At 41.4% G+C, this 16,224-nt stretch overlaps 1 protein-coding gene across 4 annotated transcripts in view; it reads left to right on the top strand.

The window, feature by feature from the left end:
- UTRN (utrophin) overlaps positions 1 to 16,224 on the top strand; it is a 1,497,630-nt gene that overhangs the window by 313,896 nt on the left and 1,167,510 nt on the right. For all 4 annotated transcript variants that reach the window (XM_086927281.1, XM_086927282.1, XM_086927283.1 and 1 more), the window contains one exon: positions 14,658 to 14,750. In XM_086927281.1, the coding sequence (XP_086783407.1) occupies positions 14,658 to 14,750 (93 nt within the window). The remainder of the gene's footprint in view (positions 1 to 14,657; positions 14,751 to 16,224) is intronic.

Raw genomic sequence — 16,224 nt, 5'->3', positions numbered from 1 at the left:
TTGTGGATTAGCATCAGAAACCTGGCAAGGTGAATGTTGTAGGATATTAAGGTTGTAGTGGGGCCCTTAAGCAGAAGCCACATCTACCCACTCTTGAGTCACAAACAGTATTTCTGGATCCAATTCTGGGCACTCTCAGATGGTTCGTTGCTTGCACCATATTCCTCCTTCAGCTTTATGTAAATCTGGGAGTTGTCTGCATATACATGCTAGACATGGGTTTGCAGGTTTGTTCCCAGTATGGCATTTTAGGAGTTAAAGGTGTACAAAAGCGGCTGATCTTCGGGGAATTTTGCATAATGTGCTACTTTCAGAAACAAAGAAACCCACATTGACTGGTTGAGATGGGTTTTTAAAGAGGAATTACAACTAGAAATAGCTGGATTCCCACAGTGGCAGAAAATGTTACCAAATGATCGATTAACCCATCATGTTCCACAGTGTAAATTTCACCTTGAAGTCCATATTGGATGCAAGTGCAAGGACAACCCTAGTTATGAGCACACTGGTGTTTCTCCTATATGAATTAGCCTTGTTTGGATTCTACTTTGTGGCAAAGCAAAAGTGGACCACTTTACATTGCAGAGGTTAAGGATAGGGGAAGTTGTTTTAATTGTGGTACATTCAATGCAGAATACAGAATTGTGATACAGAAACGTCATGCCCTTCATTAAGCTATCTCAGTGCAAAGTATCTTCAATGTTGTATTTTTCTTTTAAGCTCAATTTGATCATCAACATCACTTCACTTTTGTCTCCAAATAATGTTTAAACTCTTCATGCCCTAAATCAAAGACCAAGGGAGGCAGAACATAGAAAAAGGCAGATTCATAAAAAAAATACTAGGATCCGGTATTGTAACCACTTTAGTCCTAAGTAGTCTTTTAAATTTCATCATACTAGGTTTTTCAAGTTTTCGATGCAACTTGCATTATGTGCCATACACACAACTTCATTATTTTTCGATTGCCTCTCAAATGAACATTCCTTTGAGATTCTGCTTATGAAATTAAAAAGACTACCTACCACAGACATTCACACTTCATGAAACACTAAATACAATTAAGAGTGCAAGGTTTTACCTGGTATAAGCTCAAATACATATATTTGTTATCGTGGTCATTTCTGACACCTGTGCATAGAACTGCACTACCAAAATTGTGAGTCCCATTATCAACTCTATATGTTTGGTTCTTAAATGCACATGTCTTTATTAAGCTCCACCAGATTTTCTGCAGCCCAATCTCTCATCTTCGCTGTGGCTGTCAGGATCTTATTTAATATCCTGCGCTTTATGCTGCTGATTTCCATGAGACCCATAAGCCGGTGGAGATCTGGAATTTCCTTCCTTTTAGCCCAAAACAATAACAATAGAGTCCTCTGATGTAGTTGTGACCAAGCCAGGATCTTCCTACAGGTAGCAGATGTAACCCCATAGAATTTCCTGTACAGTGGAAAACTGAAGGTTCTTCCTAAATTGGGTTATCCTGGGGTCCCTTTCTTTTCAAATCCATCTTGTGTAAGAAAGACAGGCTTAGCCAATTCAGGCTGTGATGATTGGTCCCTGGGGCCCTTCTTCATTATCAGTGTGATGATGGTACCTGGTAGACTATTAAACACTAGCTAACATGGGATCTTCATACGTTTCTGAGCCTCTTCAGGAAACTCATCAGTGCTGCTACAGGCAAGAAACTCCCTTTCTTCCTTCCTCAGTCACATTTCAGCAGCCAGTTTCATGAACAGTCTGTGACAACACAGCCAATCACCGAAAAGGTCAGGAGCACTAGCACTGTGTAGCTTCAGGCAAACACATTTGTCAGATTCAAACACACCCAAAGGAAATAAGTGTAGAACAACATAACAAAAAATGGAAAATGCAGCCATGGACGATCTCTGCAAAACTGTCTTACACTCACACTTCTGAAAACACTGTATAAGAATTCACCTAGTTTTGCACAGAAACAACATCCTTGTTTAAAATGCTTGATGTTTCTTCCTCTCGTGTTTTCTCCTCCTGTAGATGGGTTATATACAGTGATTTTGCACAACCTCTTCCACCACAGCATGTGGTCACTCACAAGTTGGTGAGCATCACAGTTCAGGTCTTAAATGCCCATCGTACTCCGTAGCTTGCGTCTCCCTTGTCCCTGTGTTTCTGTTTCCATACGTTGCAAAACTGTAGGTCCTCACCCATGTGATACCGAACAGAGTTGTCTCATTTTTTTTCCCAGCAAGACACCATTGTTTTCGCTCTATGTAGATACATATTGTCCCTCAGAGTGAGTCCTTTCAGTGCTGCCGAATGCCACCTTGATTTTGCCTTGGGATGAGGGTGAGGGACAGGGGCATATCATTAGGGGGTTGTTCGGGGTATTAACCACCCCTAATACATTTAGCCTTTTATAAGTAGTTGGGTAAAAGGACTTTCAATCGATTATGATGAAGTGATAGGATTTAAGTTGGGAGTTTTATATGTCAACTCTGACAAAAAAGCACACTCACACAAGTCTGTTTGGAGGGCATTGAAAAATGCTGTGTTTTAAGTCCCCCGACAATCCGCCCTCCTCTCTCTTTCTACTGCACCTTAAGCCCCCTCATGTCCAACTTCTCATATAATGTGTATTAACAAGATATCCCAGCACGACTGTGGCGAAATCTGAAGCTCACACCCTTTCAATCTTATTGGCCAAGCTACACCCTTGTAAGTGAAAGTATATCATCATATGCCCAGAATGCTTCAAGAACATACTTCAGATTGAATCATTTTAAGATGTCTGCTGCGGTTGCTTGCGAACTCGTGGAGAACACTTCAATGATTTTTCTTAAAATAAAAAAGAAATATAATTTTAAGACTGGTTCCGTGCATGCAGGTGCATATGCTATGGCCATATTTTCCTGTAAGCAAATGTTTAAAAAATGGCTGCCGCAGCCAACTTGAAATGTTTTTTCCTTAAAATGAAAGAAAAGCTTTAAAAATTGCCGTTTGTCAGCTTCAGTAGCTCTGCCAGATTGTAAGTAAAACACTTTATTGTATAGTTAATAAAAACCATTACAAAATATTATACAAAAATATATGAAAATAAGAAGGGTTTACATTACTGTTTGTGTAAAAAAGTTATAAAATGAATGGGTCTTTTTATTTTTTATTTTTTAAAGTGCACGGCTTCCAAATTCAAGATTTTGCCAGAGTTCTTTGTTTTTTCTCGAAATTGTCAATGAATTTGGCTGCTCTGCAAATACGTTGTGGATCTACAGAGCCTAGGATTAGTATGATCGCGGACCGGCAAGTGCGTTGAAGACGGGTTCCGTGCATGCAGGTGCATATGCTATGGCCATATTTTCCTGTAAACAAATGTTTAAAAAATGGCTGCTGCAGCCAACTTGAAATGTTTTTTCCTTAAAATGAAAGAAAAGCTTTAAAAATTGCCGTTTTTCAGCTTCAGTAGCTCTGCCAGATTGATTTTCGACCCTTCAGTCGTACTGCATTTTCATTTTTTGCTATACAAAGGTGCTGATTGTCACAAAATAGCATGACTTTACACAATTTACAATCACAATTTATGGTATTGTAATCATATCATAACTATTTGTGTGTGGCCCTGTGAAATTTTCAGTAAATAATTAAAAATAGAACAGTCCTTCAAATGTATGCATTTTTCATCTTAGTTGTTGGCATAATATGCAAATATGGAGATAGAGTTGAACAATAAATGGACAGTGATAAGTTGGGCACAGGAAATGGAGTGGTGCAAAGCAGGTTTGAATGAAGGGACAGATGTTTCCTGTGACTCAAATGGATTACTGTTTTAACCATTCGATACAATCCTTATCAACTGTAAGGCAGGAATGTTTCGGAGCAGCAAATAAAACATTCCTATTTCATGAAGGCCTCTCTATGAGCTAGTGAGGAGCACTTTTGAAATGGATGTAGCTGAGCATGTGCAAGACCTTGATAGGATTTGAAGACTAGTTTCCAGTGGAGTCTTATGCTGTCCCTTGAGGTATCATTAGATATTTTTTATTTCATTGTAAGCGTTTTTTTTAACTACGTTGGCACCAGCAAAAGGGCTAATGATCCCCATCATAATTACGAAAAACGTGGTTACGCAGGGTATTGTTTTTGTTTCAACCAGACATTTCGGTATCTATCAATCTCCAGGTGGATCTCCTGTAGAGTTGCCTATGTCGCTGTATTGGTAACTCCAAGAGAAAATACTATATTGAGCCTCATAGTGGGACACTTGTATATGTAGGTTCTTTGTGTTAAATGGTGACTGTTAAAGTACTTTGAACAAAAACAGTAGAGAAAGCCTGTACACCCTCGAGACCCTGGACTAGAGTACAATTGTATCTAGGAAATGGGTTCCTTAAGGGATTGATTTAGCCAAGCTGGAATTACAAGCTACAGTAATGCTTGCCTTGAAGGCAACATTAATATTTTCATAGTAATCATTATTAGCTTCATTGTACAGACCTTGGTAATTGGAGTATATAAGGTATCAGTATCTATTATGCCGTAGCCATAAAAGATATGTCCTATTTTTTGCATGGTTCAAAGTGTGAATATAATGAGTGTGTACTTTCTTCTCCTGCTCCGCTTAAACTGTCAGTCCGTGTTCAACAATGCATAAAAGCTGGCCTTACAACCCACATTTACCTTGATCGTAGGCCATTTTCATTTCAAATAGCTCTTTTTGAGCTGGATACCTGAAACTAACCCCACAATACAGTAACAATCAGAGCAAGTTTACAGCATGTCGTTCACGTTATTTTTAAAACTTCCTATATGAACTGTATCCGCTCTTTTTTTGTCTTTTTTACTTTGAGCCAGCCAGTAAGAAAAGTTCAGATTCGGGAAAAGTGAAATGAAAATGTGATATAGTATCCTTGTTCAAAACATGAGCTATTGTTTTGAAAAATGGCATGGGACAAGACAGTAGTAGTCTACAGTATGGACACGAACGAGTAACAAAAAAGAGGTGGCCGACAAGAGCCCACAACATTACCTGTGATGGAGACGCCAGACTCTGCATCATCAAACAGCAACCAAATAGTGAAAAGCCGGAGATGAATTGGGCAGCCAGTTTGTCCCACATGCCATGGATGTTGGATACACAGTTTTAATAAGTCACAAGAGCAGAAAATTAGACTTTCCTTATGAAGCCACACTTTGTTTTTTCAAGCAATTTGTGTTCACCTAGGCGTAAACTTTGCTGTGAATACATTAACTATTATTTGGAAATCCCTCCTCTGACTTCACTTCTTGTTCCCCTCTTTAGGTCCAGTTGAGGCTTTCTCTAGAGCTTGCAGGGCCCATTTCAGGAGGGCACAATCTGATGTCCTCCCTGTCTGGACTGAATCACTCAGCTTCTCAGCCATAAGGCTTCATATACTCTTATGGCATGCATGGAACCAATATGCACTCTCTCTTCTGAGCTCAACATGACTCCTCCTATTGAGTGGATGCAGCCAGGCTACCTCCGAACCTGCCACCATGGCCTGTTAGACTAGAGAGGATACCTGAGAGTTGGTGCAGGGTTCCTCCTCTGGATCAGTGTCCGAGTACAGGACAGGTTGATAAACAAGAGGACATTACACTGCCTGTTGTGCTGACTTCCTCTGCCCACCTCCTGGATGGCGCTGTGCTTTTAGCAAGAGTTCTTAGCAGTCTGCATTGTCTCTGTCTCTTCTTGGCTCCAGAAAATAGGAGTCAGTACAGCATGCAGAATCGGGACTTTGTGTCCTGATAGAGATTTGATGAGACTGTGGATCCAACTGAGAAAAAGTACATTCTGAGACAATTGGGGGTGCATTTCCTGCTGCCTGAGCTGTCAGTCATCCCATTCGAAGCCATATTTTGGTCACTCCATCCCTCATAAGGCATGACATGTCTAAATTACAAGACACTGTTATCCCTCAGACAAGGACACATGCAGATAGTGCTGTGTTTGCTGCAGAACAAATGTATTTTCTTAGATGAGGTACTTATAAGGGATAAGACCAGGAAAGTGTCCTAGACCAAGAAGCAAACCAGGTTCCTTCGTCAGGCGTTAAATCAGCTACAGTTACTGCTACTGTTTTCACAGACACATCTGAAAGGGAGTGTTAAAAAGTATTTTTCTATCACCTCTTTGATGGTGTCATTGATTTATTGAAAAGTGAAGCTCATATCGATCTTTTGCCCTCTTTAAGTAATGAGATAATTGTGAACATGAGGCCTTTTTAATGTTAACAAGCGTTTCTGCATAGATTATGGGCTTCTGCTCACATTTTAATGCTGTTCTATCATGCAGGTCCATAATTTTTTGTAAAATCTGGTTGTGAATTGTTTTTTCTTACGAGGTACTTTCTAATTACTTTTTATTAAGATTGTATTTAACATATTCATAAACTTTACATATAGATAGGGTGATCAGAATTTTAAAGCCAGAACCCGGGACATTTCCCAAAAATAGAAGAAGGACTACAATTGTACCTCAACCCAGCGCATAGAATGACCGTTCTCCTTGGAAGAGAATTATAGAAGAGGCAGTAAGAATATACATAAAATGCAATTTTTAAAGCCAGTAGGATACCTGTTAATTGAATTGCTTTCTTATAACAGCTGCTAACTATCTCTGCTTTGCAAAACATAATAAGACACCTCCCACCGTTTTCAGCCGACCTGCTCTAAAAACTGGGACATTGGCGATTAATTTCCTGAAATCTGCCGGGACAGCTGATGAAAAACCGGGCCCTTTCGGGGCAAATCCGGGAAGCTTGGTCACCATACATATAGAGGCTCTTAAGTTTCCCTGATCTAGCCAGAATTTGGTTCAAAGTCATACATTTGCTTCTTCAGGGACATTTTAAAGATGCCTTTTCGATGTCTTACCTACTTTTATTAATATAATTTTATATTGCGCAAACTCAACCCAAAGGTATCAGAGTGCTTTATATGAGCACCAGTTTCGTTACAGATGGACATATTCATTTTTTTGTGTTAGGCGCAGGAAGATTACGTGATTTGCCCAGAATCACAGGTAGTTGAACATCTTGTGGAGACTAAAACCCAGCTCCCTAGCTTCAAGGTTGACCACTCTAGCCGTAAGGCCACATCGTCTCCCCATTAAGTTATAATGACTTTACTTAATTATAAGTGCTTTTAGCAGTCTGATAAATTATTTGACATTCAGGTAGTTTAACTCTTAACCAGGAATGGCATATTTTATTTATACATCCTGCTCTTCTTGTGGGTGCTTTGCAAATGTTATATTCAAACTTTTCTCCCAATCTTCTCTGACCAACATATGAAGCTATTGAGTCTGCCTCTGCCTTATTGTGTTTTTGATTAAAACATTTATTTTATGATGTCATCTTAGAGTTTTCATCAGTTTTTTAATAATCTTTTATAGGCGTATGGACTGCACTCTACAAGTGCAGGAGTTTATTTTGTGGATGATTTGTATGGGCGTTTACCGTTTGACATATGTTAGAGTTTGTCTCATGTCCTGGTATATTAGAAGTAACATTAATTTGATTATAAAATAAAATAAAGAATTCAGTCTTCGTTTTAGGTCAAATTGCTACCCTACAATGGCTTCCCATTGAAGTGCCGGCCAAATTCAAAACCGCCTGCATTACCCACAGGGCGCTGCACTCCTCTGGAGCATTTAAGGATTTCAGAAATGACAATCCTTGCTCCTGGAGCCCCCATCTTCAGTCAAGAATGATATACGAGCCAGTATTTCTCTGGTAGTGTCACACAAATTTGGAATTCTCTGCCTCCCTCTCTCTGCTTAACCACCCGCCTATCCACCTTCAAAAAGGACCACAAGCTTCTCTTATTTGACAGACACCTTGGTTAATCTTCTGCGAACATACTTAAGTACCCTCTTCGCCAGAATCAGAACTACCTTGGTTATGTGACACCATATCTTGCTCGACTTACTTGCTCTTATTTTTTGGCATAAATTTAATGAACTCTTCTCCATGCCTGGTCTTCCTGGCTTGATATGTATCCTTAGCCCTTTTCTTCCCCCCTTTACCCGCTTTACTCCTTGATCTTGTTTTCCATGCTTTATCTTGCTCTAGAAACAGAAGAATTTTTTCTCGTGCTCTATTCAATTGATGTATTTTTCAACATGCAATTGTTTTTCAGCTCGAGAATCTAATTGTAATTTTGTAACCGCTGTTTTGATGTTTTAACTTCCTTATGTAAAGCGCTCTTTTACCCCCGGGTTTAGCCAGCACTAGCGTTCTTTCTAGTCCGAGAATCATTGCCTGTTGCTCAGTGGAGCTATCTTATGCAGCTATAGAGGAATCTGGTTTTGGTTCACCCCTCAGTCGTCACCTACCCAGCCGGACACCATACATTGTTTTTAATGGTTCTTCACGGTCTTGTCTGTCTGTTTCTTTTTTGCTCTGACAACTATGTCTCCCCTGAAGGACTTTACCCCTTCTGGTCTACCTGACTCTATCAGCATCTTTGTTTCCCCTGTTTACCTTTCCTCCTTTTCCTTCGATTCCTCATAAAACTTGTTGTCTTGGATATACTACGCGCTAATAACCTTTTGTTATTGTGCATTCTCGTGTTCCTCTCCTATGTCTATACTTATAACTGTAACTGATGTCATTTCTTATAACTGTAACTGATATAATTTTTGTAACTGTAACTGATGTTATTTTTGTAACCTTTAACTCACTGATCCTAATGTGAAGCACTCTGATACCTCCGGGTCTAGCCAGCGCTATATAAAACCTTTTTCAAATCAAATGAGTGCCGCTGGGTTGGGTACAAAAAACATTTGTTTTCAGAGAGTGAAGAAACATCTCGAGGCACATGTTCACTTAATAAATACATGTCATGTTATGTGTCCGTTGTGGGGAGGCACATATTTACTTCACCTGGTGGCCATGCGTACCTTTTCCTTTCCAGTGAGGTTTAAATATTGCTTGCGTATTACCCTCACAGCAGAAACTTTTGGACTGACGAGGAAACAGAGAACATTTTTTTCTGAGTGTTTGTGTTTGTCATGTGTCATCTTTCTCTAGAATAACCCTGGGCAATGACATCTCGTTATAAAATCAAGTTTTCATGCGTCTGTAATCCTGCTTCAAGGCACCCAGTGTGCACTACTTTGTTATGGTTCTTTTCTAGAAAAACAAACTTCTAACACATTTATTGTTCATACTCTTTTATTTCACACATAGTTTATACGTTTTACTTCAACGAATGACGCAGAAACCTTGAACAGTTGTTATTATTTTTCTTAATTTAAGTAACAACCACTGGTCAGGGAAGCACATTTCCCTGAAGGGGAAATAAGTATATCGAATGTGCGGTCACCTTCACCTTTTTAGGTCGAGCCTGTCAACGCGCTTGCGCATTGAGCTTGCGAGAGATATTGGGGCTTAACCAGAGCTTAACCATCGGGTGATTTGATGCTGTGCCCGTGAAAAGCAAGCTCAATGCGCAAGAGCATTGACCTAAAAAGCGCGTGCACATCAAAGCCACCAGCCTCCCTCCCACAGGCATCCCCCAGCGTGCGCTGTGCCTCAGGCATTTATCCTCCCTTAATTTATTCACTGCCCACGGCTTTCACTTTGACGGCCGCCAGGCCGTCTCTCGCCTCACGTTTATCACACCCCCCCTTCTCTCTAGCACGCTATGCGCTTGCGCATTGAGCTTGTTTCTACATGGAAGACTTCGCATCCGACTAAATAAATCTCTTGGTGCCTGCTGCCCTTACGTAAGCAGGAAACTCCTGATTAAAGTTATAGCTAGCCCCAATGCTGATATTACTACTCGTGCCCAGTGTCTGCTCAGCCTTTGTACTGTGTGGATTCTACATGCAATACATTTTCAGAACCCAGCGATTCATCCAATCATTTATTCACTGGATCTGTGCCTTTGACCCTGCACAGCAATCTGGTGTTTGGCTTTGTGCTAAACAAATACCACGTACACGCATTGAGCTGTATGCTAATTTCAAGTAAATTGTTTTTATTCTACAATGAGGGACGTAAAAGCAAAACCGCGTGATATCTGGCTATTATCTCTGTGAAAATGCCCTCATTGTTTAAATAAAAAAACACAAGATTGCTCGACTAGAAATGTTTTTTTATTTTGCTGTTAAAAGTAAGATTTGAAAAAAAAAAGAAAAAAGCAAGAGCAACTTATTTTGCCGCGCGGCCCCAATGCTTGTTTTTATTATTACTGAGGCTTTTTAAAGCGTGTTCCAGCTCTCCTCCAGCGCCTCCTCTTTGCCCCCTTCCCTGCTGCTATTTACACCAGGTTTTCACTCTGCCTTCAATTACGGCTTCGTTTCCTTCTCTTCAGACAGCTTCTCACAGCTTTGATGTTCTCAGTGGGCTGTGTCTCAACATTTGGCTATCTCCAGCTTGTCTTGTTTGTACAGCAATCCTGCGTAGCCATTTGTTTGCAGGATACACGTAATTGGCTTTAATAAGCAAACCTTAGCGAGCGTATCAGAAGGAATTATTTTGAGGGAGAAATTCCTTTTAACAATTATTTATAATAAGGGCAGATTAGAACTGCAGGTTAGTATCTCACAACATCCTTGGAAAAAAAATATCTTCTAATGTATGGGACTTTTTAAGTCTCTGCTTTGGGGAGGGCTAGAGCTTCAACAACGTAGGTGCAGAATACAGAACCAGTTGTACAGCACCTCCTAGTGCCCACATTTCTCACAGCCTTAGTTTATTCATTTCGGAAGTGAAAATCACCCCAATATCCCTCCCGCTCTCGCTATCTCTCTCTCCCCCTCTCTTTCTCACTCTTTCCCTTTCTTTTCTCTCCTCTCTCTCTCTCCCCTCTATCTCTTTCTCTCCTCCCTCCCTCTCTATCTCTCTCCTTTCTCTTTCTGTCTCTCCCGCGCTCTCTTGCTCTCTCTCACTCTTTCACTCTCTCCTCTATTTCTATCTTTCTCTCTCTTTTCGAAACCTCTCTCTCTTTCTCTCTCTAGCTCTCTCTCTCTTACTCCCTCTCCCTCTCTTGATCACTCTTCCCTCTCACACTCCACTCTGTGCCACGTAATAACCCGCCGCATAGTTACACTCTACTCAATGCTACATAAATACACCACACATAATACCACCTCTACTACCACTCTAACTCTACTCTACCTCTATTCTACCCCTCTACCTCTCTTCTACCCCTCTACCTCTACTCTACCTCTCTACCCCTCTTCTACCCCTCTACTACCCCTCTACTACCCCTATACACCTCTTTTACCCCTCTACTACCCCTCTATTACCCCACTACCTCCCCTCTACCTCTCGTCTACCCCTCTACCTCTACTCTACCTCTCTTCTACTCCTTTACAATACCTCTCTACCCCTCTACTACTCCTCTACTACACCTCTACCTCCCATCTACTACCCCTCTACCTTTCTTCTACCCATCTACCTCTACTCTACCTATCTACCCCCTTACCCCCTCTACCATACTACCCCTCTACCATACTACCCCTCTACTACACCTCTATTACCCCTCTACTACCGCTCTACCTCCCCTTTACCTCTTTTCTACCCCTCCATCCCCCACTCCATCCATCCATCCCCCCACTCCATCCATCCATCTATCCATCCATCCCCCCACTCCATCCACCCCCCCACTCCATCCATCCCACTCCATCCATCCATCCCCCCACTCCATCCATCCTTCCCCATACTCCATCCATCCATCCCACTCCATCCATCCATCCCCCCACTCCATCCATCCATCCCCCCCACTCCATCCATCCATCCCCCCACTCCATCCATCCATCCCCCCACTCCACCCATCCATCCATTCCCACACTCCATCCATCCATCCCCCCACTCCATCCATCCATCCCCACACTCCATCCATCCATCCCCGCACTCCATCCATCCATCCATCCTTCCATTCCCCCACTCCATCCATCCCTCCCCCGCCCCACACTCCATCCCTCGCCCGCCCCACCCTCCATCCCTCGCCCGCCCCACCCTCCATCCCTCGCCCGCCTCACCCTCCATCCCTCGCCCACACTCCATCTCTCGCCCACACTCCATCCCTCGGCCACACTCCATCCCTCGCCCACACTCAATCCCTCGCCCTCTTGCCCTGGCTCTATCTCTCACCCTGCCTCTATCTCTCGTCCTCCCTCTATCTTTCGCCCTCCCTCTATCTATCTATCGCCCTCCCTCTATCTATCTATCGCCCTCACTATCTATCGCATCACCACAGCATCACTCAGGGGCACCACAACATCACTATGCGCTACCACAGCATCACTGAACGCCACAGCATCACTCGTCGCCCCGCAACATCATTCAGAGCCACCACAGCTTAAATCTGAGCAACCATTCATCAACAACTGATTCAAATATGTTCTCTCAATGTTTCAAACTTTATTACAAATGTCACCATTTTTTTTAATATTTCACTTCTGTTCTTGTATTTTCATCACAATAAAGTACACTAAACATAATCTTCCAAAAAGCTATTTGCAAAATTTTAAGCTATTTCCATTATAAATTACAATAACTTTTATTTAAGTATTAATTATTGAAAAAAATAAAACCCATTGAATTTTTAATATTAATACCTCTAAGTCATGTAAATACAACACATATTGCATTACAAATGCTATAGGTGTCACGTTTGTAAAAGTTAACACTAATGGCATTGTAAATGACAATGTTATTAATTTCGCTATTTTCAAAACAAAAACATAAATACAAAATTTGCCATTTACAATACTAGTTCCTCTAACTTTACTAATGCGAGACCTATTGCATTGCAAATGCTTGTTCTTTTTTAATTCCCTGCCTCCCTTCCTTCTTTGGACAAGCCAAAAGTCTAGCTAGCTAACATAATCACCAGCTGAAAAGCAATCTGCATGTAGTTAGAAACCTCGAAACTGCAAGAATTAGTAAGTAGAATACTTCACACAGCTTGAGCTGATTATAGCATTCATTTGCATGGTTAAACGAGCATTGGCAAAACCCAATAGATTTTGCCTTTGGAAAACCTTTTGGGGGCTGTCAATGGTTTTTTAAAAGTTGTTGCACAGGAGCAAGGACTGGTGTGCAACATGGCTTAAAGTAAACAAAAAAGCGTTATGACGCAGTCAATGCTGGCCGCGTCAAAGCGCTATGTTTTTATTTACTTTGTCATGTTGCACAGCAGCCCGAGCTGCTGTGCAGCATCTTTTAAAAAAAAAATGACTACGCCAGTAGGTCTCGCATAGGCAAAATAATTTGGCTTTGCAAATGCTTGTTAATAAGAGTTTGAGAGGTAGTTTTTAAAAAAAATTCTCATGACAAAATGAAAGGTTTTTTTAATTAAGAAAGTGAATGTCTGAAGTGGCGTGGTGGGTGAAAACAATGGCTGGAATGAAGCCACGAGCAATTGTTTGGCAGTGACTGGGGTGTTCACAAGCATTTGACCCATCACCATTTAATAATTAGTTTCACGTCAATGTGGTTATTGACATTGAGGGTAGATTTATCTTTGTCGCATCTGTTGCACAATCTGGAAAGTTACGCAACAGTATTCTTTATGACCCAAGATGATTACCTTTCCCATTTAATTTTTTCATTGACCACATATTCTGTAATACAGGTAGGCTGATATGATTAAGGAGACAAAAGGAAGGACTAGGTTTCATCCTGAACATTTAGTCCAATAGGTGTGGCTATAAGGTTCCCATCATAAATCTTCCATTGTGTATTGGTCCAACATATATTAGAAAGGTGTCCCACCCTACTCTGACGAAAGAGTTGGAACGAGATTAGGAGGACTACCCCGTCAGCCAGGGCCGAGTCAAGGATGGAACTGAATATATCTGACAGACTTGTTTCTATTTCACAGCAAAGGCTCTTGTAGCCTTCGGAGTGAATGAAGCTGATGGCGCTATTAGGGGTTAGTCATGGATGAAGCCAGATGCTAAAATGCTTCTGCACTTTATTGCAGAAGAATGGCCACACTTTAGGGCTAGATCTGCACTTATGTGGCCACCACCAGGTGCATGCAGATGATGGTCTGCGCACATCCCTCTTTACAGAAGGAAATACACTGATCTGTAGTTGTCCTAGATCTCCTGCACCGTTGCCGACCTAGCAATATATACTTAAAGGGAATTGGCAATTCAGGCAGTGCACTAATATGTTCCCTGCCTGTGTTTCAGGTCATTGCACCCCAACGATACTCTTGCAACACATGAGCTTTCGTGTGTATGCTTCCATTGTGTTAGAGCAAAACTATCTGCATTTCCATGCAGGAAAACACGCTCTCCGATACTCATGGGTCGATGGGCAAGGGCTAGGGTGGGATATTCTATTTCATGTTCCTCCATCCTGGAGGCTAATGGAAGCCAATGGACTGCAACGATTTGTTATTGAAATTTGTTTCTTGCATAATATTGTTGTGCTTACATCTCTAGGTTTAATACTGCATATAGATATTATTTTTTAGCCAGTATTTTTTCAGTATTTGGTTGGCGCTTCGCTTTAATAAACTTGATTTACTATGTTACAGTAGAAGTAATTTTTTACTTTACTACTTAGAGACATTGCTTGGCTGAACTTCGTAAACAATTCATAAATTGTGAGTTCCCTGTTGAACCAGAAACCGTGAATGTCCCTCATGCAGTGCACATATATTAATATGCTTTGGTCCCTTGCCTTTAGAGTGGGAAGCCCCCAGTAAAGGACATGTTCACGGAGCTGAAGGATGGGCGTCGGCTGCTGGACCTGCTGGAGGGACTCACTGGAAGCTCCTTGGTAAGAAACGTGTTAATAAAGCCGCCTCTCACACAACAAAGCTGCCATTGTCCACCCAAATCACGGGGTTGTTTTTCTGCATTCCTCGCTGTGATGTTATGTAATGTCAAGAAATATGTGTTAAATTATTGTCGCACTTGAAGAGAATCAGATGGTTCCTTCCCTGTTTATTTTTAGGCCTTGCCTACCAGGCTGCTAAGCTTTATGGTTGAGAAAGACCTCTTGTGGATCATTCCAAAAACATAGTGGTGTTGGAGCACCCCCATTGCTGTAATTGGTTAGCTTTATTGTCACTCTTATTGCCTTCCTCGTTTTGGCGCTCCCCTGCAGTCAAGCTTCTTTATAATGGTTTTGATTGGCTGACTTGTATGTTCCCTTCCACTTCTCACTAACTAGGAAACTACTTTTTTCATTTTCCATAAGCACCCATGAAGGTATGGATATTTTCCCTCGTGTGCTTCACCTCCTGCTAAATATCCACCTCCCAGTGCTCTGTGTTGCTCTTTTCCTCAGGTGCTGCATTTCTCCTCCCTTATCCCCCACACTTGACTTTTTTAAAATGTAATATTCCCTGAATCGCTCCTCCATTGTACACCCACTTTTCAGGGTTCTTGTTTATATTTTTTCTTTCTACATGTCTTGGAGGGCCCGGCAACTCCCATTTACTGCTAGGTTGCTTGCTTGCGCAAACGCATTTTTGAGCAGTTGAAAATATTTATTTCTATTCCACCAAGTGGTACCTGCCATATTGGATCAGAAAATAAAATGGCACCCACACCATCCGGTAGGTGCAGACATGCGTGGTGAAACATTCGCACTCCTACTGAATTATGTTGGCGCTAGTACTTCTTTTTTTTTAATTTTGTTGGATGCATTTTCGTTCTTCGGCTCATACAGTTGGAAGGTTTATTTATCTCATCCAGAGAGTGCACACTTTTACCCAACACCAGAAGACTGATTGGGGCATAGCAAGTTAATCACTATCTGTCTACATGGGATAGTGAAACTGTGGGAAGTATTTAGGGGTGAAGTCGTAGCTGTTTGAAAGCAATGTATCAACAACTTGGTAATGTCTCCTAATGTATGAAACACTTGGTATATGGAATAAAGCAGCAGAGGCTTACTTTGGCATGCATGGTGGAAACTATTTCTATACACTCACATATGTATAATCTACGCATAGATTAGTGATCTGTTGTACAGTAGGCCATTCTCCCTTACCTGCCCTCAGGGTGTAGTACCAAAAGTCCTTATGCACTTAAAGTAGAAAAGAGGACATGGGTCCACCTTTGAGCTACAGTCGAAGCACAGGATTACTTCTACGTAGACAAAGCAGATCGGATCTCCATTTGTAGATCTGGTGAAGAGGCACATGCTCTCTGCTTCTCTCTTAGAAGCATAGGTAGACACCTCTTTTATGCCAGTTTCTTCTACTTGATGGCTTCCAGTGTTTGTTTATGGAAGAGTAGTCTAC

The sequence above is a fragment of the Lissotriton vulgaris genome, chromosome 6 (genome assembly GCF_964263255.1).
Source record: "Lissotriton vulgaris chromosome 6, aLisVul1.2, whole genome shotgun sequence".
Lineage (NCBI taxonomy): Eukaryota > Metazoa > Chordata > Amphibia > Caudata > Salamandridae > Lissotriton > Lissotriton vulgaris.
Note: the sequence above shows the minus strand (reverse complement) of the source record. Positions and strands in the feature narration are given on the sequence as shown.